Source organism: Mobula hypostoma, chromosome 8 (assembly GCF_963921235.1).
Source record: "Mobula hypostoma chromosome 8, sMobHyp1.1, whole genome shotgun sequence".
Classification (NCBI taxonomy): domain Eukaryota; kingdom Metazoa; phylum Chordata; class Chondrichthyes; order Myliobatiformes; family Myliobatidae; genus Mobula; species Mobula hypostoma.
In genome coordinates this window covers 140,849,870-140,873,424 of record NC_086104.1, presented here as the reverse complement: position 1 = coordinate 140,873,424, position 23,555 = coordinate 140,849,870, and the positions used below count along the sequence as shown (strand labels likewise).

The 23,555-nt window shown below is 42.5% G+C and overlaps 1 protein-coding gene across 3 annotated transcripts in view; it reads right to left on the bottom strand.

The window, feature by feature from the left end:
• The window catches only part of LOC134351017 (anthrax toxin receptor 1-like), a 290,770-nt gene that overhangs the window by 196,377 nt on the left and 70,838 nt on the right, over nucleotides 1-23,555 (bottom strand). For 2 of the 3 annotated variants that reach the window (XM_063056982.1, XM_063056984.1), the window contains exons 7-8: nucleotides 19,541-19,609; nucleotides 9,007-9,087 (exon numbers count right to left, since the gene is read on the bottom strand). In XM_063056982.1, the coding sequence (XP_062913052.1) occupies nucleotides 9,007-9,087; nucleotides 19,541-19,609 (150 nt within the window). The remainder of the gene's footprint in view (nucleotides 1-9,006; nucleotides 9,088-19,540; nucleotides 19,610-23,555) is intronic. The other variant, XM_063056983.1, reaches the window with a different exon arrangement.

Genomic DNA, 23,555 nt, shown 5'->3' with positions numbered 1-23,555 from the left:
TTAGAAGGGGCTTCAATCAAATCAGCCTGTGATCTATTCCTCTTTCTGGCAGTGAATACATATTGTTGTGACCCAATGTGACTTAACATTACCACCCAATGTCGGAAATCAGTTTTTTGGCATAGATATGTGGTTTTTCAATGTGTATTCCTGAAAGATTGAATGAAGAGCCATGAATACTACAACCTGAGACCAAAACAGAAAAAACTAAATGACTCTCGAATCAGACCACCAGATTATATACTTTCACCCTGCATTCAAACAGAATCTGAAAAATGAGGGTCCAGTAGAGAAAGTCATACAGTCCTGGTCTGAGGAAACAAAGCAACACACACAAAATACTGGAGGAACTCAGCAGGTCAAGCAGCATCAATGTAAATGAATAGGTAGTTGACATTTCAGGCCGAGACCCTCCGTCAGGACTGACGAAACAGATGAGCTTCTGTGCAACTGCTTTGAATCACTGGATTGGTCCATGTTCTAAGCCTAGTAGACACTTAGATAGTAGGGCACCACTGTCACAGACACTGTTCCCTCTAAGCTGTTGTGGGTGCACTCACACAATAACTGAAATGCTCTCGTGCACATAGCCTTTGCAGCTGGAATAAAGACAGACGAGGAAAAGTTCACGAAATGTGAAAGATCTTCTTTGCTGTATTGCAATTTATTATACCCCTCAATTAATAAATAAAATCAAAATTATATGATTTTTCAGTTTTCATTCTAAATATTTATAGTATGCATGTTACCAAAAAAAAGTTAAAGTGCCACGCACCTTTCAGGCTGTGTAAAAATTTCCTGCTCAGAGCAACGTTTGGGTTGCGCAGTTGTACAAAACTTAGGAGGAACATTGGACTCACAGAGTTTATCAGCAAAGGTTTTGAGGACTGTACCAAAGAGGCCAATCTGGATGTTTCCAAAGAGTAAACATGGATGAACTAGGAGATCCATCCCTACTGAGATCTAGAACTGCAGTGTTCAAATCAGGTGATCCTAACCGTTACAAGAAATTGAGATAAGACCTCTCTAAAGCTATCAGGGATGCCAAGAGACAATACTAGCACAAAATTGACTTGCAGACCTAGCCATTAGTTATGGCAGGCTATAAAACGAAGTCAGGCAGCAGCATCGGTAGCTAAAAGCATTTATTAGCCAGATGCATTCTGTGCATGTTTTGAACAGAAGGGGATAAGAATGTCACTACCCACCCCGACTGTCTGCAATGCACCTGAACCTATAGTCAACATTGCAGGTGTAAAATCAGTTTCCTGGAGGGTAGGCATCTGACCGGAATGGTGCTCCTGGCAATGTCCTTAGATCACAGATCAGCAGCAGGGGTATTTGCAGACATTTTTAACCTCTCTCTGCTTCAAAACAAGGTTCCCACCTGCTTTAAGAAGACCACTGTTCAAAATGAGAATCAGAATCAGGTTTATTATCACCGGCACGTGATGTGAAATTCGTTAACTTAGCAGCGGCATTTCAATGCAACACATGATATACAAGAGAAAAAAAATTAGCCCAGTACATAACAAAAGCAAGGTGTGCCTTAATGACTACTGCCTAGAGTCTCTGACAACCACCATGATGAAGTGCTTCGAGAGGCTGGTCATGGCACACATCAACTCCAGCTTCCCAGACAATGTCAACCCACTGCAGTTCACCTACTGCTGAAATAGATCTATGGCAGTTGCCATTTCCCTGGCCCTACATTCATCTTTGGAGCATTTTTGTCTATGCAAGTAGAAATACCTATATTAGACAATTGTTTATTGACTACAGCTCCACCTTTAACAGTATACTTGCAAGAAAACGTATCTCCAAACTCCTGGGCCAGGGACTCAAGATTTCTCTCTCCAGCTGGATCATTGACTCCCTAACCGGCAGACCACAATCAGTAAGGATAGGCAACAACACCTCTGCCATGATTATTCTCAACATTATTCTCTCCACACGGCTGTGTCTTCAGCTCCCTATTCTACTCCCTGTACACTCGTGCTCTAACTCCATCTACAAGTTTGCAGATGATTCTACCATAGTGGGCCATATCTCACATAGTGATGGGTCAGTACAGGAAGCAGATAGAGAGTCCAATGACATGGTGTCATGACAACCTTTTGCTTGATATCAGCAAAACAAAAGAGCGGATTATTGACTTCAGGAAGGGAGCAATGAACTTATTTACAATGATAGTGCTGAAGTCAAGAGAGTTGAGAGCTCTTAGTCCTTATGAGTGAACATCATCGACAGCCTGCCTTGGTTCCAACACATTATTGCCATGGCCAAGGAAGCTCACCAGAGCCTGTATTTCTTCAGGATATGGAGAAGAACATACAAACAGTGCCAGAATTGAACTTTGAACTCAGACACTCTGAGCTGTAATAGTGTTGCGTTTACCACCATGCTACTATGACATCCCATTATTATATGCTAGGAGGAAACTACTCAGCATTTTGAGCTATCCTTGGCACTCCACTATCTCCTCATAGACAGCAAATTATTTTCCATAATGCCTCTCTATCTAATTAATTTTTAAAAACCCTGATTAAGACTATTTCTCTAATCCCCGCAGGCAGTGAATTTCAGATAATGACCACACTACTAAACTCATTGTCATTTCCCTCAATTTATCTCATCTAAACCTGTACTGATCCTTGCACCTCCATCAAAGATCTTCTCACACTTATTTGATCCAAGGAGAACATCCTAGCTTCTCTGGTGTAACCTGCTGTTGAAATACCTTGCCCTGAGAATAACGTTTCCTTTACATTCTTTCTAAAGTTGGACACAGTACTCTAGCAGTGGCCAAGCCAGTAACTCGTAAAGGTTCAACATCTCTTTTTCAACATGGCAGAGAGGTGGAAGTATGAAATGCTCCTGCTTCATATCTCCAGCCACCTCAAGTTGATTCTGACCACTCTGGTTTTCTTCAACATCCTAAGGATATGTGATAGGCTAAATGGCTACCATAAAACTGCCCTCTGTGTGGATCAGGAGTTGCCAACCTTTTTTATGGCATGGACCAATACCATTAAGCCAGGATTCCATGGACCCCAGGTTAAGAACACTGGTGTAGATAGATTATAAAAGAATAAGAGGAGTTAATGGACACATGAGGGAGAATTAGAACAGTGATCACAGCTGAAAGTTATATACTGTATGTCACAGGAAGAAAGGATCAGACTTCAGGTTTTGTCATAAACACAAGCGATTCTGCGGATGCTGGAAATCCAGAGCAACGCACACAAAATATCGGAGGATTTTAACAGATCAGGCAGCATCTATGGATGGAAATAAACAGCTTCCTTGTTGAAGGGTCTCTTTGGACTGAGACCCTTCAACAAGATCGGAAAGGAAGAGGAAAGAAGCCAGAATAAGAAGGTGAGGGTGGGAGGGAAAGGAGCCAAGCTGCAGCTGATAAATGAAGCCAAGTGAGGGGGAAGGTAGGCGGCTGGAGGTTGGGGAAGAAGTAAAAAGCTGGGAGGTAAGAGGTGGAAAAGGTAAAGGAAGAAGAAGGAATCTGAGAGGAGAGGAGAGCAGACCATGGGGAAGGAGGAGGGAGATGATGGGTAGGTGAGGAGAAGGGAAGGGGAAAGAGGAGAGTAAGAATGGGAATGGAAAAGAGAGATATTACTTGTTGCTTCTACACCCACTCTCTTGACCCATGGTATTTATGTGGATGGTTTAGTTGAGGTATTGGTCAATGGTGAGCATCACAATATTGATGTGGATGAATCATTTATGGCAATGCCATGAATATCTGGGGTAGGTATAGATCATACAGCCTACAACAGGACCTTTGGCTCAATGAATTATGCAAATCCATTTATACTAATCACATTGTTTTCTCCACACGTTTTGACCAACTCCCCACCCACCCAGATTCCACCCCTCATGAACACAGTGGTGGGGAGGAATGAGTGAACATATGGTGCCGATCAATCCATATCACTTTGAGCTGTGGGAGGAAATCCACGCAGCAATCACATGGCGAACTTACAGCTTCCACACTGGTAGCACCAGAAATTAGGATCAAATCCTGTTTACTGGAGCAATGAGGCAGCCACTCCACCAGCTTAACCAAAGTACTGTCCAGGTGGCTGGACTGTCTCTTGTTGTGAATGGTCATCCTCTGATGTAAATTTTATTTGCAGCGTTGGTCTGTGCTTCGTTGTTGGTGGACTCAAAAGTTTTAGAGTATTGAAACAGGACCTTCAGCCCATCAAGTCTGCACTAACCACCAAGCACTCATTGCACGAAACCCATATTATCCTCCCCACTTTCTAATCAACTCAGTCCGGATTCTATTACTACACTACACTCACCTGCACTCACCTGCTAATTGACCAACCAACATGCATATCTTTACGCACGGGAGGAAATCGAGCACCCAGAGGAAAACCCATGTGATCACACAGAGAACACGCAAATCCATATGAACGGTACCAGAGATCAGAAGTGAACCCATTACGCTTGTTTCATTTGTCAATGAGTTGTGAATGGAGTTGTGGCCATCAAACTTTACAATTCCTCCCTTGGAGGGTCAGACACCCTGAGCCAATATGCTGGTCCTGGACTTATTTCCTGGCATAATTTACATATTACCATTTAACTATTTATGGTTTTATTACTATTTATTATTTATGGTGCAACTGTAACGAAAACCAATTTTCCCCCGGGATCAATAAAGTATGACTATGACTATGGAGTTGAACACTGTACAATCATCAGTGAACAATTCCACCCCTGACTGACGATAGAAGAAACTGGACTACCAGGAACCATCAATTTGGGTGACTTGTCGTTCAGGATCTTGGACTAAAAATGTGCTTTCCTTGCATGACTATGCTCTTTTGTTTCTTACTCATTATTTTGAATGTGCACGTATGTCTTTGCACTTTGGCCCCAGAGGAACAGTCTCGTTCAGCTGTATCCATGTATAGATTGAATGATAACTAAACCTGATTTGATTTTGATTTGAATTGAAAGTCATTAATGCAGCTGCTGGAGATGGTTAGGCCACAAACACTGCCTGAGAGAAATTCCTGCACTGCAATCTGGGATGATTAACCTCTGACAACCATGGGTTATGGTTTCAACCACTGGAGTATTTTCCTACTGACTTTTGTTTTGCCCCACTCAGTTAAACACTGCTTTGATATCAAGGGCAGTCACATTCACTTGATTCAGGTTGTGCTGACTGGTCCTGGCAAAATCTAAATCAGGTGTTACTGAGTAGATTATTGGTGAACAAGTGCTGCTTGGTAGCACAGTTGATAGCGTCTTCCATCATTTTGCTAATGACTGACAGTAGGCTCATTGGGCAGTAATTAGATGAACTGGATGATTTGGGAGAAGGCAGGAGAATGGGGTTGAGAGAGATAGTATATCAGCCATGATAGAATGGTGAAGCAGACTTGATGGGATGAATGGCCTGATTCTGCTCCTATGTCTTTTGGATTTGTGGCTTGTGATCAGACACACCTGTGCAACTTTCCACCAGCTGGGTTGACGCAGTGCTGTTTTACTTTACTGGAATGGCTTGGCTCAAGGTAGATATGGTTCAGGAGCACAAATATTCATTGAGCTGAAATGTCTTGTTATCCTTTAACCTTGCTGTATTTAGTGCTCCTTATTGTCAACCACATCTTCTATCATTTAATGAACACTAGGTGGTAGGGCGGGGTGATGAAGCACTACTGTTTGCAGTACATCTATTATCTCACTCACTGCCACCAAATGAGGTGAAAAATATTAAAGAAACATTGGAACAGCAAAGCAAAGGCTGCTGCGGAGTCATTCTTTGATCTGAAAGCCTCCTGTGAGAAATAATTTTAATAAAAGCATTACAAAAGAAAATGGTTGCATTTGGACAGTGGCATTGAATAGATTGAAAACTGGATCCAAGAACATAGGAGGAACATGCTCGTTTAGAGCAGGGGTTCCCAATCTTTTTTATGCCATGGACCCTTACCATTAACTGAAGGGTCCAAGGACCCCAGGTTAGGAACCCCTTGATTTAGAGTGACCGATAACACTGAAAACCACCACCATTTAGATCCAGAATTAATTGTTTCATTTGGCATCATCGATGTTACAGACATTACGGATTGAAGAGCCTGTTCCTGTGATGTACCATTCTATGTTCTACGTACTATGTTCTTTTCCATAACATGCTAGATCTAACTGAATTGCAGTCATTGTCTCCATTCTTTACACTTACCCAGGTTAACTCCATGAAACTAAGTCCAGCACTAGCCTCTCTCATATTGGGCCTTTGAGAAAGGCTAGTGCTGGACTTAGTTTCATGGAGTTAACCTGGGTAAGTGTAAAGAATGGAGACAATGACTGCAATTCAGTTAGATCTAGCATGTTATGGAAAAGAACATAGTACATAGAACATAGAATGGTACATCACAGGAACAGGCTCTTCAATCCGTAATGTCTGTAACATCGATGATGCCAAATGAAACAATTCCCATCTGCATGCACAAGATGGATAAAGAGTTGAAGTTCTAAATTGGGAAACAGATAACTTTATAAGACTGAGACATGATTTAACAAAATAGCTACTTGAAACTAAATCGGCGTGACAGAAGGCATTCAACAAACACGTTCTCAAAAATGGGCAGAACCCAATCATGTATACAAGTTTGCAGTCATAGTTTTCAAGGACCATATTGGATCGGGTCATGCAAAAAATGAAGGATTATTACACTTACAGCGGGCTCAACATAGCAAGAAGTCTGAAGGAGGTTAATAAGAAGGCAAAGAGTTTGCATGAAAAATAGTGTCCAAAAATACCAAAGAAAAGTCTTAGAGATTCCATCATAAGCAAAGGACAAAAAGGAAGAGTAGGGCCCGTTAGCATTTGAATAATACCAGAAGCTGCAGGTAAATGTATCGCCTTCAAGGAAGACAGAGAAGTCGCGAACGTTGGCATTAACGAAGTAGAGGGCTGAAAATGGAGAGGGGTTACAGTAAGCAGTTGAGAATCTTTAAAAATGGTATGATGCAAGATGCAGATAGAATGCTCTTTTAAGAAATGAGAGGAAATACTGGAGCCTTGGACAACAGTTTTCCAAACTTCTAATTTTGGTGCTGGTTGATTAGAAGGTTGCTGTATTGGCCAGGATCAGTCAAATTCGATCACTTAGATCCAACAAATGCAAGCCTCCCATAAATCTGGACAGGTCAGATCACTCAGATAACCAGTGACCGGACCGACTCATATCCACATTAGCCTGGGTCACAGATATTGACCAGAGTCGCAGATATAAATCAGCCAGATGACACAAATCCACAATGACCAGGATCACTCAGAACATACACTGATCAATAATACCACAATAGTTTGGATGAGTAATGGTTATTTGTGTATTACTTGAAGAATTATAATCAGAATCAGGTTTACTATCACCGGCATATGTCATGAAATTTGTTGTCTTTACAGCAGCAATACATAATAACAGAAAAACCTTGAATCAGAAATCAGATGGCAGAGGAGAGGAAGTTGTTCCTGAATCATTGAATCTGTGCCTTCAGGCTTTTGTACCTCCTTCCTGATGGTAGCAATGGGAATAAGGCACAACCTCGGTGGTGGGGGTCCTTACTGATGGATACCATCTTTTAGAGGCATTGCTCCTTGAGGATACCTAGATGCTGGGAGGCTGGTGCCCATGATGGAGCTAACTACGTTTACATCTCTCTGCAGCTTATTTTGATCCTGTGCAGTAGTTCACCCCTCCCCCATATCAGACACTATTTGTGTCATTTGCTTTGCCTCCCAGACTGAGTTGGAGATTTATGAAATGTGTGTATATATTACATTCTTTGTGCATTCCTTTTGTTATGTTTGAAATCCAAACCAGGACAAATGTTAAGTCATTGTCAAGGACTTTTATTATCCTATCCCACATCTATGTGCAGCAATTCACTCAGTTACTGCCAATCCTGTCAATGTCTGCACTGAACAGAAACTCCAGTGTTCCTTGTAAATGGTGTGATAATCCTCTGCTAAACCTAATCACCCTACCTAATTTTTTTAAAGATACAATTTCTCCACTGCATGATTTCTGTGGCCTTATTGCCAAAGATTCTTGCAATCATTATCATACATTTTGGGTACATGTTGGCTTTGTGTAACAGGTTATCACGGCACAGAGCCAATACCTGCCCTTTTTTTTTGGTAGTGACATTCTTCTTGATTTCAGACCCAATTTTTTTCCTTTCCCTGGTTTTGACTTCTGCCTGCATTCCAATATCTGAGTTTTCCAGAAAGCTGCTCCATGCTTGGTATACGAATCCAAACTGTGTGAGCACATTCTCATTAACTGTACAAAATGCATTGATAGGCTCTCACCCCTTTGTGAAGAATAGCACATATTGATATATTTCATTCTTTTCAAAAATGCTCCATTTATGTTCGATACAATGTCCACACTGACAAATCACAAAAAAACCTGCAACTCTTAATTAATTTAACTATTTTATATCTATATTTACTGTAATTCACAGTTTTTAAAAATATTATGCATTGCATTGCACTGTTGCCGCAAGAAAAAAAATCACAACATATGTTGGTGATATTAAACCTGATTCAGGTTCTGATTCTGGAAATCTAATGAATATTAGAATTAAAACTTGCTCTGGTAATCTGATAGTTGGGCATTCAACTTGCCTAATATAGAAAATCCGACAGCCCCTTAAGTCACTGTGATTTATCCTCTCTTCACCACTAGCAACTTCACTCCAGTGCAGTTATGTTTGTTTTGTCAGTATGGAGTCAGATTTTAGTGCCCCTTCAGTGCCTCAGACTTAGTATAAAAACTTCAGTCCCTTGGTCCCAATCCCTCACAGTTTATTGTTTCCAGCATCTGGTGCCGACTGGCTCAGCTTGGGCCCAGCGCCCAGCTACTTAATTGGAAGCAGCTGCATGCAATTCACTGCCCACGATCTCAGGGCTGTCAATCAGCACGATTATCGGCCACGTCACATAGCACTTACCGAGTCGATGATTCCCTGGAGAGCAGTGAAGCCATCGTTTACAGGGAAGACATGGTCCCTACTGTCTGCAATCCGTGCCAGCTGCAGGGATGGATGAAAAGCCGGGTGGGGGGATGGGTGGGAAGAGGAGAGGGATGGTGGGAGAGGTGGGGAGATTAGTGAAAGAAATAAAGCATTAAGTAAATTCTTTCACAGAAGTGAAGATTAACATTTAGAGGTTTTGAGAAAACAGAGCATGGCTACCTATATACACCATTTTGAAAGAGAGCACTAAATTCAGTTGTATGTTGATTTCCAAAAGTCAAGAGAAGACAACTTGGTTTAAATTTAATTAAATGGCAATGGAAAGAAATGATCAAGTACCAAGTCTACACTACTGCTCAGTGCTGTAATTTGTTTTCATATCATTTATTTTGCACTGGTTGAGGTAAGCAGTATTGGAAATGGAAACTGAAATGAATACTGAATGCCCAAATCAAGGTCTTCCCAACATCAGGGATCCCATGAAGTCCCCAGGTTCTTGCCAATACCTTCCAGGAGTATGGTTGCTGATCCCAACAGTTTAGCATTTGACTGACTTCAAAAATGCAACATTTTCTTCATTTCATCTGCTCCCAAGAAGCAGAGTTGCCCTGGTGGATTTTGAATCAGGGGCTGTTTTGGTGAGCACACCTTCCAGAAATCATCTTTGTTTTCAGGTGGAACTCCCTATTGATGCCATAAAGACCTTAAGACCATAAGACAGATTGTAAGAGCAGAATGGTACACAAAGGCTGTTGTAAATCTAGTCAAGAAGAAAAGAAGAGCTTACGAAAGGTTCAAAAAGCGAGGTAATGATAGAGAGCTAGAAGATTATAAGGCTAGTAGGAAGGAGCTCAAGAAAGAAATGATGTAGCGTATCTGGATTTCAGCAGGGCATTTGACAAGGTATCCCATGCAAGGCTTATTGAGAAAGTAAGGAGGCATGGGATCCAATGGGACATTGCTTGGTGGATCCAGAATTGGCTTGCCCACAGAAGGGGAAGAGTGGTTGTAGACAGGTCATATTCTGCATGGAGGTCGGTCACCAATGGTGTGCCTCAGAGATCTGTTCTGAGACCCTTACCCTTCGTGATTTTTATAAATCACCTGGATGAGGAAGTGGAGGGATGGGTTAGTATGTTTGCTGATGACACAAAGGTTGGAGGTGTTGTGGATACTGTGGAGGGCTGTCAGAGTTTACAGCGGGATATTGACAGTTTGCAAAAATGGACTGAGAAGTAGCAGATGGAGTTCAACGCAGTTAAGTGTGAGGTGGTTCATTTTGGTAGGTCAAATATGATGGCAGAATATAGTATTAATGGTAAGACTCTTGGCAGTGTGGAGGAATCAGAGGGATCTTGGGGTCTGAGCCCATAGGACACTCAAGGCTGCTGCGCAATTTGACTTTGTGGTTAAGAAAGCATACGGTGCATTGGCCTTCGTCAATTGTGGGATTGAGTTTAGGAGCTGAGAAGTAATGTTGCAGCTATGTCGGACCCTGGTCAGACCCCACTTGGAGTACTGTGCTCATTTCTGGTTGCCTCACTATAGGAAGGACGTGGAAACCATAGAAAGGGTGCAGAAAGGGAGATTTACAAGGATGTTGCCTGGATTGGGGAGCATGCCTTATGAGAATAGGTTGAGTGAACTCGGCCTTTTTTCCTTGGAGTGATGGGGGATGAGAGGTAACCTGATAGAGGTGTATAAGATGATGAGAGCCATTGATTGTGTGATAGTCAGAGACTTTTGCCCAGGGCTGAAATGGCTAGCACGAGAGGGCACAGTTTTAAGGTGCTTTGAAGTAGATACAGTGGAAATATCAGGGGTAAGTTTTCATGCAGGGAGTGGTGAGTGCGTGGAATGGGCTGCTGGCGACAGTGGTGGAGGCGGATACGATAGGGCCTTTTAAGAGACTCTTGGACAGGTATATGGAGCTCAGAAAAATTACCTAGGGTTTTGGGTAACCCTAGGTAATTTCTCAGGTAAGGACATATTCAGTACAGCCTTGTGGGCCAAAGGGCCTGTACTGTGCTGTAGGTTTTCTATGTTTCTATGTAATTAGGCCCTTGGCCATTCGAGTCTTTTCCGCTATTCCATCATGGCTGATTGATTATCCCTCTCAACCCCATTTTCCCGCCATCTCCCAGTAACCTTTGATCTCTTACTAATAAACAATCTATCAACCTCCACTTTAAATATATCCAGTAACTTGGCCTCCACAGCCATCTAACAGAATGGCATCAATTATAGAGTCCACATTTCTTGCGGATCACTCTGTTTCTTCTATGGTGACTGCTGATACAACAAAGACTTGATAGGAGAGGACAGCAACAAATCAGAGCATGAAGACTGTCAGGGTTGATGCAGGACATTGGCTCAAAACATTGACCATCCGTTTGCCTACACAAATATTGTCTAAGCCACTGTGAGCCTCCGGCAGTTATTGTTTTTTTTTTGACAACATGTGCAGTCTCTCGTGTCTCCAGGACTCTGGCATTACTGGCTCTGTGCTTTCCCACACCCTCTCTTCACTCATCTTTGTGGCTGTGTGTCCTTTATGTTGCAGGACTGGCAATTCCTCTGACTTAAGAAAGGGCATGGTTACTCAAGTTCTAGCTCTATCAGCAGATTTCATCCTCAGCACAAATCATCAGGTATCTACAAAGATTGACGTAAATGTTAGAATCCATGCAATTCCGAATGACAGATAGCCATCTTTTGTGCAGTAATTGGTTGTTTAACTTTCAAAGAGCTTTAAGAGGAGGAGGATAAGAGACAGCAGCAATGCATAAATACTAAGCAACACCTCCAAGTATGACCAGTCTAAAAAGGTGACAACATCCTGAGAAAGTGATCTAAACTGCCGAGAAAAGAATATTCCCACTAAATCAAAATATATGCTGTTTGCAGAAAATCAGAGCGAATGAAAAGAATATCTTGAAACTATGAACATCTGGAAAAGCTGAAGTCAAATGGTCAGGGAGAATGTAGCTGGCTGCAGTCAGAGCAACTTCTGTCTCTGCTCCTCCCTGCTGCGGCTCAGCCCAGTCTCTTGAGTCTCCTAGCTCATTGACAGTAATTGGCACAGCCTGTACCTAATGCACAAGCAAGGAAGAGTAAGGTTCTGAAGTCAGGGAAAGCAGAAAGTGCTGGAAATACTCAAGAGGTACATTATCATCTCCAGAGAGAGAACACAGGATTAGTGCTTCAGGTTCAAGACCCTTCCTCGGACTTGCTCAGCATTTCCAATATTTTCTGAGTTCTTTTATTACAGGTTTCCAGCATCTGCAGAATTTTTGTACATAAATGGCAGTTTTAAAGTGATGTCTAAGTTTAATGCATTTAGTGTTTTTTTTTTGCATTGGGTAACTGGAGCATGAATGTAGTCAATGTACTCTTTCTGTGCTAGCACATCTCAACAACATTGATTTGACATACAGTTCAATCTAGCTTGAGAAATATTGAAGGTCAATACAATCACAGTCCCAGCAGGTGTCAACCTACACTCTGGCAAGAGTTATCAGGCAACAAGCAGTCATGAAAATCCTGTCTGAACTTGTTCTTCGGTGGACATTGAAATTCTTCTCATGAACCCAGTCATCACTCAGCTGACACACACAAAATGCTGGAGAACTCAGCAGGCCAGGCAGCATCTATGGAAAAGATTATAGCTGATGTTTTGGGCTGAGACCCTTCATCAGGACTGGAGAGAAAGGATGAGGAGTCCAGTCCAGTTTCTCCAGTCCTGAAGAAGGATCTCAGCCTGAAACATCGACTATACTCTTTTCCATAGATGCTGCCTGGCCTGTTGAGCTCCCCCAGCATTTTGTGTGTGTTGTTTGGATTTCTATCATCTGCAGATTTTCTCTTCTTTGTGATTGTGTCACCAAGCTGAGACCAGTTAACTTAGCACAAGTTTGAACCTGTGACTTTCCTGGATTTAAATTAACCTTTTTTAATTTCTGGGCATATACACCCAGTGTCCTCTTTATTAAGTACCTTCTGTACCTAATAAAATGTTCTCCTAGTATATGTTTGAGGCTTTCTGCTGCTGTGTAGCCCATCCACTTCAAGCTTTGATGTGTTGTGCATTCAGAGATGTTCTTCTGGCCATTCTCCTCTGACCTCTCTCATTAACAAGCTAGCTTTGCCCACAGAACTGTCGCTCAATGGATTTTTTTTTTTTTGCTTTTCTCACCATTCCCCGTAAACTCTAGAGACTGTAGTGCATGAAAATCCCAGGAGATCAGCGGTTTGTGAGATACTCAAACCACCCCATCTAGCACCAACAATCATTCCACGGTCAAAGTCACTTAGATTTTATTTCTTCCTGATTCTGATGTTGGGTCTGAACAACAACTGAACCTCTTGACCATGTCTGCATGCTCTTATGTATTAAATTGCTGCCACATGATTCGCTGATTAGATATTTGCACAAACAAGCAAGTGCACCTAATAAGGTAGCCACCGAATATATGTAATTGTTCACAAAAGCACAATAAACATCAAATGAAAGCAGCTCACTGCGATGCAATTCTTCGAATTCTCGGACGCAGAAAGTTGTCTGGCTTCTTTACAGGCTATAAGGCTCTGTATTACCAGTGGAATGTGCACAAATATTGCATTAATATAAATCTTCATATGTGCTTTACTATACACAGCCAGGAAATGGTGCACACCATAGGTAAAGAAGCACCTCTATTAATTGCCCCCTAAATGAGAAAACAAACTCACAAATATACTTTCTTCAAATACACAATTTGTGCTCAATGGCTAACAATAAGGTGCATTCGTAAGATTATAAAATATTTGCTCAGATGTTCAACAGACAGCTGTGTTTCAATTTTGGCTGAACTTGAGGTACGTGAATTTATGGAATCATTGGAATGCTTGCTTCCAGCCTTCAGTAGCAAGACAATTCACATATCTAACAATGTTGTAAACTGATGTTATTATTCATTGTGAATACCCCCTATGGTGCTACAGGAAATGCTAACGGGACACCAAAAATTGTTTGAAGACCAGATTCAAATTTGGATTTCCATCAACTTTAAGGTGACAGTTGTTAATTGACATTTTTAATTCAATGTTTTAGTATAGTTAATTAGGGAATTAATTATAGTGTATGAATTTTGATTAAAAATATGAAATGATTTTTGTTAGTTTACTACCACTAAGTAGCTATTTTATTACGTTTTCTTTGTACACCTGCTCATTAATGCAATTATCTAATCAGCCAATCACGTGGCAGCAACTCAATGCATAAAAGCATGCAGACATGGTCTAGTGGTTCAGTTATTGTTTAAAGCAAACATCAGATTGGGGAAGAAATATGATCTAAGTGTGTGAAAGAAATACATCTAGCAGCTGCTCTTAACACTCCACATTAAGGAGTTGGGGATGGAACTGGATGAATTCTGGATCATTTGGGAGGCAGAGGAGGTGATAGACAGGACGTATGGAGAGGTAGTTACACCAAAGGTGCAGGACACAGTAAACTGGGTGACAGTCAGGAAGGGGAAAGGGGTTAAACAGTCAGTGCAGAGTCCCCCTGTGGCCATCACCCTCAACAACAGGTATACCACTCTGGATACTGTGGGGAGTGGGGGTAGGGGTGAATGGCCTAGCAGAGGAAACACACAATGGTTCGGACTCTGGCACTGAGTCTCTCTTTGTGTCTCAGAAGGGAAGGGGGTAGACAGACAAGCTGTGGTGATAGGGGATTTGTTAATTAGGGGAACAGAAAGGAGGTTCTGTGGGCAAGTACAAGATTCCTGGATGTTATTTTGCCTCCCGATGTCAGAGTCCGGGACATCTCAGATCAAGTCTGTTGCATTCTTAAGTGGGAGGGTGAACAGACAGAAGTCGTAGTCCGTGTAGATACCAATGGCATAGGTAGAAAAAGTGATGAGGTTCTGCAAAATGAGTTCACAGAGTTAGGTAATAAGTTAAAGAGCAATACGTCCAGGGTTGTGATCTCAGGATTGCTACCCATTCCACATGATAGTGAGGCCAGAAATAGGAAGATTATACAGTTTAGCCTGTGGCTAAGGAATTGTGTAGGGAGAAGACCATAAGATTTTTGATCATTTCTCTTCCAGGGAAAGTGGGACCCATACAGAAGATATGGTTTGCACCTGAACTGGAAGGGGACTAATATCTTAGCGAGGAGGTTTGCTAGTGCTGCGTGGAAGGGTTTAAATTAGAGTTGTGGGGGAATGGGAACCAGAGTGCCAGAACAGATAGTGGAGAGATTGTGGAGACAGTTGGTGTTAAGACCTCAGACAAAGTCAGGAATCAAAAGGTTGAGATTAATGTCCTGAGCTGCATATATTTCAATGCAGGAAGTATCATTGGAAAGGCAGATGAGCTCAGACCACGATCAACACCTGGAATTATGATACTGTAGCCATTAGTGAGACTTGGTTGCAGGAGAGTCAGGACTGGCTGCTCAATATTCCGGGGTTCCGTTGTTTTAGATAGAACAGAGCAGGAGGGATTGTAGGGGTAGTGGTGGCATTACTAGTCAGGGAAAATGTCACGGCAGTGATCAGTCAGGACAGACTGGAGAACTAATCTAGTGAGGCCTTATGGGTTGAACTGAGGAATAAGAAAGGTATTCCAATGACAAACAAGAGAAAATCTGCAGAAGCTGGAAATCCAAGCAACATACGGGGTTCATCTTATACACTGAACTGTAGGGCACTGAGGAGTGTGGTAGAACAAAGAGATCTGGGAATTAAGATTACAGTCTGTCACAAGCCTTGTGGCCCATCAAGCCAGTGCTTATGCCGGTTTCCGTGGCGTGAAGCGACTGAGAGTACGAGACTCCCCCCTGGATAGGACGCCAGTCTATCGCGAGGTTAACCCCCCGTATTTTTGCCGGTACCCATTCTCAGTTGGGTAGACTGGAGCATTGTGTGGTTAAGTGCCTTGCTCAAGAACACACATGCTGCCCCGGCCGAGGCTCAAACCCACGACCTTCAGATCGCTAGTCCAATGCCCTAACCACTTGGCCACGCGCCACACAGATCTGGGAATACAGGTCTATATTTATTGAAAATGGTGTCACTGGTAGATAGGATTGTGAAGAAAGCTTTTGGCATGTTGGCCTTCATAAATCAAAGTATTGAACACAGAAGTTGGATTGTTACGTTGAAGTTGTATAAGACATATGTGAGGCCTATACTCTTCCCACCCTGCCACTTGTAAAAACACCATCCCCTTCTCTCAGTTCCTCCATATCCACCGCATCTACTCTCAGGATGAGGCTTTTCATTCTAGAACGAAGGAGATGTCCTTCTTTTTCAAAGAAAGGGACTTCCCTTCCTCCACCATCAATGTTGCCATCGACTGCATCTCTTCCATTTCATGCACGTCTGCTCTTACCCCATCCTTCCACCATCCTACCAGGGATAGAGTTCCTCTTGTCCTCACTGACCACTGCACCAGCCTCTGCGACCGGCACAAAATTCTTTGGAACTTCCACCATCTCAAACAGGAACCCACCACCAAGCACATCTTTCCCTCGGCCAACTTTCTGCTTTCCACAGGGTTCACGGTCTAAGTGAATCTCTTGTCCATTTGTCCCTCCCCACTGATTCCCTCCTGGCACTTATCCTTGCAAGTGGAACAAGTGCTACACCTGCCCCTACACCTCCTCCCTCACTACCATTCAGGCCTCAAACAGTCCTTCCAGGTGAGGCGACACTTCACCTGTGAGTCTGTTGAGGTCATATACTGTGTTCAGTGCTCCAGGTCAGGCCTTCTGTGTATCAATGAGACCCGACAGAGATTGGGAGACTGCTTCACCAAGCACCTATGCTCTGTCCGCTAAAAGAAGGGGGATCTCCCAGTGGCTACCCATTTTAATTCCCATCCCAATATGTCAATCCATGGCCTCCTCTAATGTTGTGATGAGGCCACATTCAAGCTGGAGGAACAACACATTATATTCTTCTGGGTAGCCTCCAACCTGATGGCATGGACATCGATTTCTCGAATTTCCGGTAATGCCCCTCCCCTTCACATTTCCCCATCCACTTTTCCCTCTCTCACCTTATCTCCTTGCCTGCCCATCGCCTCCCGCTGGTGCTCTTCCTCCCTCTTTTTCCTTCTTCCATGGCCATCTGCCCTCTCCTATCTAACTCCCCCATCTCCAGCCCTGTATCTCTTTCACCAATCAACTTCCCAGCTCTTTACTTCACCCTTCCCACTCCCGGTTTCAACTACCACCTTGTGTTTCTCTCTCCCCTCCCCCACCTTTTAAATCTACTCCTCATCTTTTTTCCTCCAGTCCTGCCAAAGGGTCTCGGCCCGAAACATCGACTGTACATTTTTCCATAGGTGCTGACTGTCCTGCTGAATTCCTCCACTATTTTATGTGTTGCTTGGATTTCCGGCAGCTGCATATTTTCTCTTGTTTGTACCTAATTTTGGAGTGTTGAGTGTAGCTTTGGTCACCTAGTGGTATCCGCACCTGTACTTCGGCGTGAGAGATCTGGGGTTGGAATCTAGTTGTCTGCTTGCTCAAGTTCCACCCATGCTGGGTTGAGCACCGAGCTAGCAACTCGGGCTCAAATACAGACAAATACTAAAGAAATGGCATAGTTGCCACCTGATGCGACTGAAGGCACGAGGAGGAAATTTATCTTTTTTTGACCTACAGGAAAGATGTAAGGAAGATTGAAAGAGTACAGAGAAAATTTAGAAAGATGTTGCCAGGTCTGGAGGACCTGGGTTATAAGAGAAGATTAAATAGGTTAGGACTTTATTGCTTGGAACATAGAAGATTGAGAGGAGATTTGATGGAGGTATACAAAATTATGACGGGTATAGGTAGGATAAATGCAAGCAGGCTTTTTTCACTGAGGTTGGGTGGGAGTACAACTAAAGGTCATGGGTTAAGAGTGAAAGGTGAAAAGTTTAAGGGTAACATGAAGGGAAACTTCTTCGTTCAGAGGGTTGTAAGAGTGTGGAACAAGCTGCCAAGTTGTGCATGGTAGCCTGATTTCAACGTTTAAGAAAAGTTTGGATAGGTACGTTGTTGGTAGGGGTATAGTCCTGGTGCAGGTCAGTGGGAGTAGGCAGTTTAAATGGTTTGGCATGGACTAGTTGGGCCAAAGGGCCTGTTTCTGTGCTATACTTTTCTATGACTTCATGACTTCGACTTTGCCAAGATAGCGCTGGTGAGAGGCAGCAATGGTTTGCGAGCATCTACTAACTAGTCTACTAAATATACTCTTCTGGACTATAATCACTGTAATCCACTGCCTTTTATTTCCCTTTTGAAGTTATGCTTTTGAATTGTCTGTATCATCTGGTGTTTTTGCAATATCCTGAAGGATTCAGCGATCTGCACTCTCAAGTGCTGGACGTCGGATTGGGGCTAGACTGAAGTGAAGGGACCAGGGACCAAGAGTGAAAAAGAATCTGATTTAAACACCTGAGCAGGTTAAAAAGATTGGGAAAAAATGGTGTTCAGTGCTCTACTCCATGAGACTTTACACGCTTTGGTGCTGAACTGACTCTATAGCTGTGGACTCACTTTTGGGGTTTCTGCAGTTCATGTCCTGTACATTATTTGATGGCTTTTTTTAAATTGTTTGCAGAATTTGTTCTTTTTTTGTACACAATTGATGTTTAATGGTCTTTTGTGTGGGTTTTTCTCATGGATTCTATTACATTTCTTTGTTTTGTGGCTGCTTGCAAGAAGATGAATATCAAGGTTGTATATAGTGTATGTATTTTGATAATGAATGCACTTTAAAGTTTTTCAATTTTGACCGTGGTGTTTGACTGTAATTGTTGGTGCCAGATGGGGTGGTTTGAGTATACAAGAAATTGCTGATCTTTTGGGATTTTCACACACAACATTCTCTAGAGTTTACAGGAAAGAATGGAATACATCCAGCGGGGAGCAGTTCTGTTAATGAGAGAGGTCAGAGGCGAATGGCCAGTGGTTCAAGCTGACGGGAAGGCAACAGTAACTCAAATAACCATGCATTACAACAGCGGTGTGGAAAAGAGCATCTCTGAATGCAGAACACATTGAACCTTGAACTGGATGGGCTACAGCAGCAGAAGACCATGAACATACACTCAGTGGCCACTTTATTAGGAACAGAATGTAACTAACCAAGTGGCCACTGAGTGTAGAAATATTTTGCCTAATTCCACCTCTCAAATAATTTAGAATGTGCCATTTGGAGCAAATCAGCTCAAAAATACTTACTCATAATGTTGATAATTAAGGGAATATTTTTACATCAAAATAGACAGTATTTTTAAATCAGTACTATGAGCCATTATGAAAAGTTGTGGTCATACCCAATGATTTCCAGTGTCTTTTTAATGTTATTTTTGAACTTTGCTTCAAACATGGAAATCAAAACCAGGATCTACTTATTGTTTTACTGATCTTCTCAGTCACCGAGTGCCTGCATAAGTTTACTTGGTATGCATCGGTACAAATTTTTGCCTTAATTTAGTAGGTAAAAGTGACCAAACACACCTGGGTTTCATTGAAATCTTTGACACCAACACAGTAGATTGTTGCTCCAAGACTTCGAGAGTGGTTAGCCTGGGGAAGAAAAGAGACAGCATAAAGAAGTTGTAATTCATCAACTGAATACCTGCAGGCAAGTATTTTTACAACAATTCTCTACCCCAGGGGTCTCCAACCTTTCTTGCACCGCGGGCTGGTTTAATATTGACAATATTCTTGTGGACCAGCCGACTGGGGATTTGGGCGGGGGTGATGTTCAAGTAGGGTTAAACTCACCTCAGCATGTCTTTTACAGTTAGGGTTGCCAACTTTCTCACTCCCAAATAAGGGACAAAAGTAGCAGTCAAATGCCGGGACACTTTACTCCGAGAAAAACTACGATGACCATGAAGCCTTGCGCGGGCACCTGTGTATGCATGCGCGTACGTGCCAATTTTTTCCACAAATCGGTTTTGCCTTCATCTTCCCAACTACACTGTACATACATTATTTTTACTTTATATAGGCTGTGTATTTATCATATCATTCCTGTTTTTACTATATGTTAGTGTTATTTTCGTTTTTATGTGTTATTTGGTATGATTTGGTAGGTTTTTTTTGCGACTGGGAATGCTCAAAAATTTTTCCCATATAAATTAATGGTAATTGCTTCTTTGCTTCACGCCATTTCAGCACGAAAGGCTTCATAGGAACGCTCTACCTTAGCGGGGGAAATATGGGACAAGGGCGGTCCCGTATGGGACAAACCAATTTAGCCCAATATACGGGATGTCCCGGCAAATACGGGACAGTTGGCAACCCTATGTTCAAGTTCAACAGTGTGTGACAGGGAATGAGGAAAGGTGCAGTTGACTCATATCGTTTCCTTGTGGCCCGGAAGCACATGCTTTGCGGCCCAGTACTGGTCCGCGGCCCGGTGGTTGAGGACCACTGCTCTACCCCAATTGTCGCATAACTGAGATTACACAGCCTCCAAGTAAAATCCTAGCTCCCCTAAAAGAAACATATGTTTGACCCAGTAACTGATCTCTTTGTCTCATCATGACAGATCACCCTCAGGTAAAGAATGCCTGACTTCAGGGCATTCATTAGTTATAAGGTAGTCTTCTCCCCATTCACTCCAACCTTAGAGGTCTCAGTCATTATGCAAGGAGTCTGCACCCCACCCTGTCACCCTGTGGATTTGTATCAGATATTCTTGTTTCCTCTTTATCCCACAGAGGTGTTGGTTGGCAGCTTAATTAAATTATCCTTAGTGTAGGTTGGAGGAGTTGATGGCCATGTGAGAGATTATAGGTAATCATGAAAAAAATCAGAGTGCTGGAATTGCTCTCCAGCGCAGGCAATGACTCAGTACATTGCAATACATAATAATATAAACCATAAATTACAGAAAGCATATATATAAAGTTAAATTAAATATGTAGTGCAAAAAGAGAACAAAATGTTGTGTTCATGGGTTCAACGTCCATTCAGAAATCTGATGACAATGTGCTGACTGGCCTCCCTCCATATCACAAGAAAATATAAAATATGAGTAAGTGTCTCCTAAATCTTGGTTGTTAAATTTCCAAGTAACACACTTTTCTCAACTGAAATTATGAATACAAAGCTGCACCTAACTGCAAGGAGACGTGATCATGATAGAACAAAAGAAATCAAACGAGAGTAAGGGAAAAGATGCTTCTGGTCCATCTTAAAAATAGAAAATATATGGAGAATTGAAAGTAGTGATTTGTAGAAGTGACAAATGATCCAGAAACTGAATTAGTAGATCTGTTTCTGCTCTTAGATGTTGCTGGGAAGGAATGGGTTTCTCAGTTTGTTTTCAATCCAGACGAAATTAATTGTGTGAATCTTGCTGAGGCATACAACATGCATACAAATATGTTAACAAGCCTTACATTTTGAACAAAGACCTACTTTGGACCAGCTACAGCCACAGATGCAAAAGAGAAATGGAAATGGCTACCATTATCCACTGGCCACGAACCAATCTTCCAGCCTTGGACTCACTTTACACTGCATGCTGTTGGAGCAGTACTGCCAGGATAATCAAGAACACAACCCACCCAGCCAACACACTTTTCGTCCCTCTTTCCTCCGGGAGAAGGCTCAGGAGCTTGAAGACTCATATGGCCAGATCTGGGAACAGCTTCTTTCCAACTGTGATAAGACTGCTGAATGGATCCTGACCCGGATCTGGGCCATACCCTCCAAATATCCGGACCTGCCTCTCAGTTTTTTGCACTACCTTACTTGCCCTTTTCTATTTTCTATTTATGATTTATAATTTAAATTTTTACTATTTACTATTGATTTGTACTCCAGGGAGCGCTGTGATGATTGCACACTCTAGTATCAATTGTTTGGCAACAATAAAGTATAGTATAAAGTATCAAGGCAACCGCAGAATTCAGTAGGATTCCAACAACGGCAACTATGTGCTCCAGGTGAGCAGTGTTGAAGGAGATAAGGTAGAAGGAGATGAGTTACACAGCTCTCTTTACATGCATGTGCAGTTCAACACTTTGAGCGATTATGCAGAAAGTTTGAAGTTAATAACTCATCTCCTTCTACCTTAGACAAGTGCCCATGTTGGAGCTGACTGAACAGACTGTGATCAGTCTTCTAGAGAGTGAACCCATGAAAAGGATCTGGCCTGGAAGATGTTCCTGGCCACGTCCTTAGATCATGCACAGATCAGCTGGTAGGGTCATTTTCGGACACTTTTAATTACTCCCTCTTTCGATCTGTGCTTCCCACCATTTTAAGAAGACTACAATCATCCCAACATCTATGAATAACAAGGTAAATGCCTTAATGGATACCACCCAGTGGCTCTGACATCCACTATTGTGAAGTGCTTTGAGAGGCTGTAATGGAACACATTAACTTCAGCCTCCCAGACAACCTTGATCCTCTTCAATTTGCCTACTACCAAATAGGTCCATGGATCTGCAATCATCTCTGAAACAGTAAATTAATCTCCAAACTCCTAGACCTGGGATTCAACAATTCCCTTTGTTTGTGGACCCATGACTTCCTGATCAACAGATGGCAATCTGTAATAATAGACTGTATCACCTCACAAATCTTCATCCTCAGCCACCTACTCAAATCCATATACACTCATGACCACACTGCTAAATTTGACTCTAGCTCCATCTGCAAGTTTGCTGATGATACTCTTGTAGTGAGCTGAATCTCAAATAATGATTCGAAGTACCAGGAAGGAGAGAGGGAACCAAGTGACATGGTGTCATGACAACAATCCTCCCCCCAATGTCAGCAAAACAAGTGAGCTGGTCATTAACTTCAAGATGCAGGGGCAGTGCACATGCTTCTGTTTACACCAGTAGTGATGAGGTTGAGGGCTGAAAGCTTCACCTTCTGAAGAGTGAACCAAAAGCCTGTCCTGGCCCGACCATGTCGATGCCATGTCCAAGAAAGCTCACCAATGCTCAGGAGGTGAAAGAAATTTGGCAAGACTCTTTGACCCTCATCAATTTTTATCAATGCATAGAAAACATCCTATTCAGATGCATTAGCATGGCAAATTCTCTGCCTGTGATTACAAGAAACCGCAAATAGTTGCGAACAGATGTCAGCACATCATGTAAACCAGCCTCCATTCCATGGCCTCTGTCTACACTTTTCTCACTGTCTTCGTAAAGCAGCTAGCATAATCAAAGACCCTAACATTCTCTCTTCTCCCCACCTCCAAAATATAAAAGCCTAAAAGCACGTACCACCAGACTCAAGGACAGCCTCAATCCTGCTGTTAAAACACTATTGAACTTCCCTAGAACCACAAGATGGACGCTCGACCCTACAATCTGGAGCCACAAGAGACTGGTGAAGTCCCAGTGAAAGGTCTCAGCCCAAAAACCTGACTGTTTGTTTACCTTCACAGATGCAACATGAACTGCTGAGCTCCTCCAGCATTTTGTGTGTGTTCAGCATTATGTCCCTGCACCTTACGGTGCCCAGGCACCATAAATGCTGCCTGGGCAGGGTG